Source organism: Odontomachus brunneus, unplaced genomic scaffold (assembly GCF_010583005.1).
Source record: "Odontomachus brunneus isolate Ranch 3 - 2012 unplaced genomic scaffold, Obru_v1 Obru_scaffold_220, whole genome shotgun sequence".
In the NCBI taxonomy this organism is placed as follows: Eukaryota; Metazoa; Arthropoda; class Insecta; order Hymenoptera; family Formicidae; genus Odontomachus; species Odontomachus brunneus.
This window is the reverse complement of record NW_022639670.1, coordinates 271,854-272,825: the sequence shown is the minus strand read 5'-3', so window position 1 is coordinate 272,825 and position 972 is coordinate 271,854. Positions and strand designations below refer to the sequence as shown.

Genomic DNA, 972 nt, shown 5'->3' with positions numbered 1-972 from the left:
CACCAATAGGCGGCACGACGGGGGGTGGGCCGAGCTCGGGGCATGGAGGAGTCGCAGGCTGCCTCCATGACTTCCCCGAGTCCGGCCGTCTCCTCTTCAATGTCCTCCCGGGCCAGCAATGGGGGGGGGTGGTTCAACCCCCCCCCGCCCAGGAGGACGCGATCACCGACGCCTTGAGGGCGTCTTCGTCTAGGCGGCGGAGTGCCCAGCGCGGTGGCCTCGATCCGGCCCCCTCCCGGCGACAACGGAGCACCTCCTTCGAGGTGGCGACCACGGACATCTCGATCAGCAGATGATCGGAGTTGATGTCCGTTTCGGTCGCCACCCTCCAACCCCTGACTGTGCGCACCGCAGAGCGATTGCCGAAGGTCAGGTCCACGATGGACTCGCCCTGCGGACGCACACAGGTGCTCACGGAGCCTGTATTAATAAGGAACAGGCCCCTAGTCGCCGCCCACTCGAGGAGGTCTTGGCCTCGGGGGTCCGTCCGCCGGGAACCCCACTCCCTGGCGTGGGAGTTGAAGTCCCCGGCGACTATCACTGGGTGGGGCGCGCATTCGTCCAGCACGCGCCCCACCTGCTCCAAGAAGCCCCCGAAGCGGGCCCTCGGCCACTCTCTCGAGCGTGGAGGGGCATATATGGAGACCACCCTCATTATGCCCCACTCCGCCGCCACGATATATCTCTCCGCCCTTATTAGCTTTGGGCGGGGAGATTCCTCTCCCGGGCGCCAGTAGATCGCGGCACCCGGGTGCTCGCGCCGGAGCCCCAGCCATCGACTGTCCCTTTGAGGGATGTGATGAGGCTCCGACACGAGCGCCAGACCTCCATTCCGCTCCGCGAGAGCTTGTAGGAGTAGGTCCTGAGCCCCCGCGGAGTGGTTGATGTTTGCCTGGAGAAGCTTGGTGGCCATTTCTAGGCTATATTCTGCCCCTCCAGGCAAACCTCCACCTCCTCCGCCGGCTGTGAGAA

The 972-nt window shown here is 65.5% G+C and overlaps 1 protein-coding gene across 1 annotated transcript in view; it reads right to left on the bottom strand.

The window, feature by feature from the left end:
* Positions 1–133: 133 nt before the first annotated feature.
* The window catches only part of LOC116852371, a 1,197-nt gene continuing 358 nt past the window's right edge, over positions 134–972 (bottom strand). The window contains exon 2 of the mRNA XM_032832651.1: positions 134–963. Coding sequence (XP_032688542.1) covers positions 134–963 — 830 coding nt within the window. The remainder of the gene's footprint in view (positions 964–972) is intronic.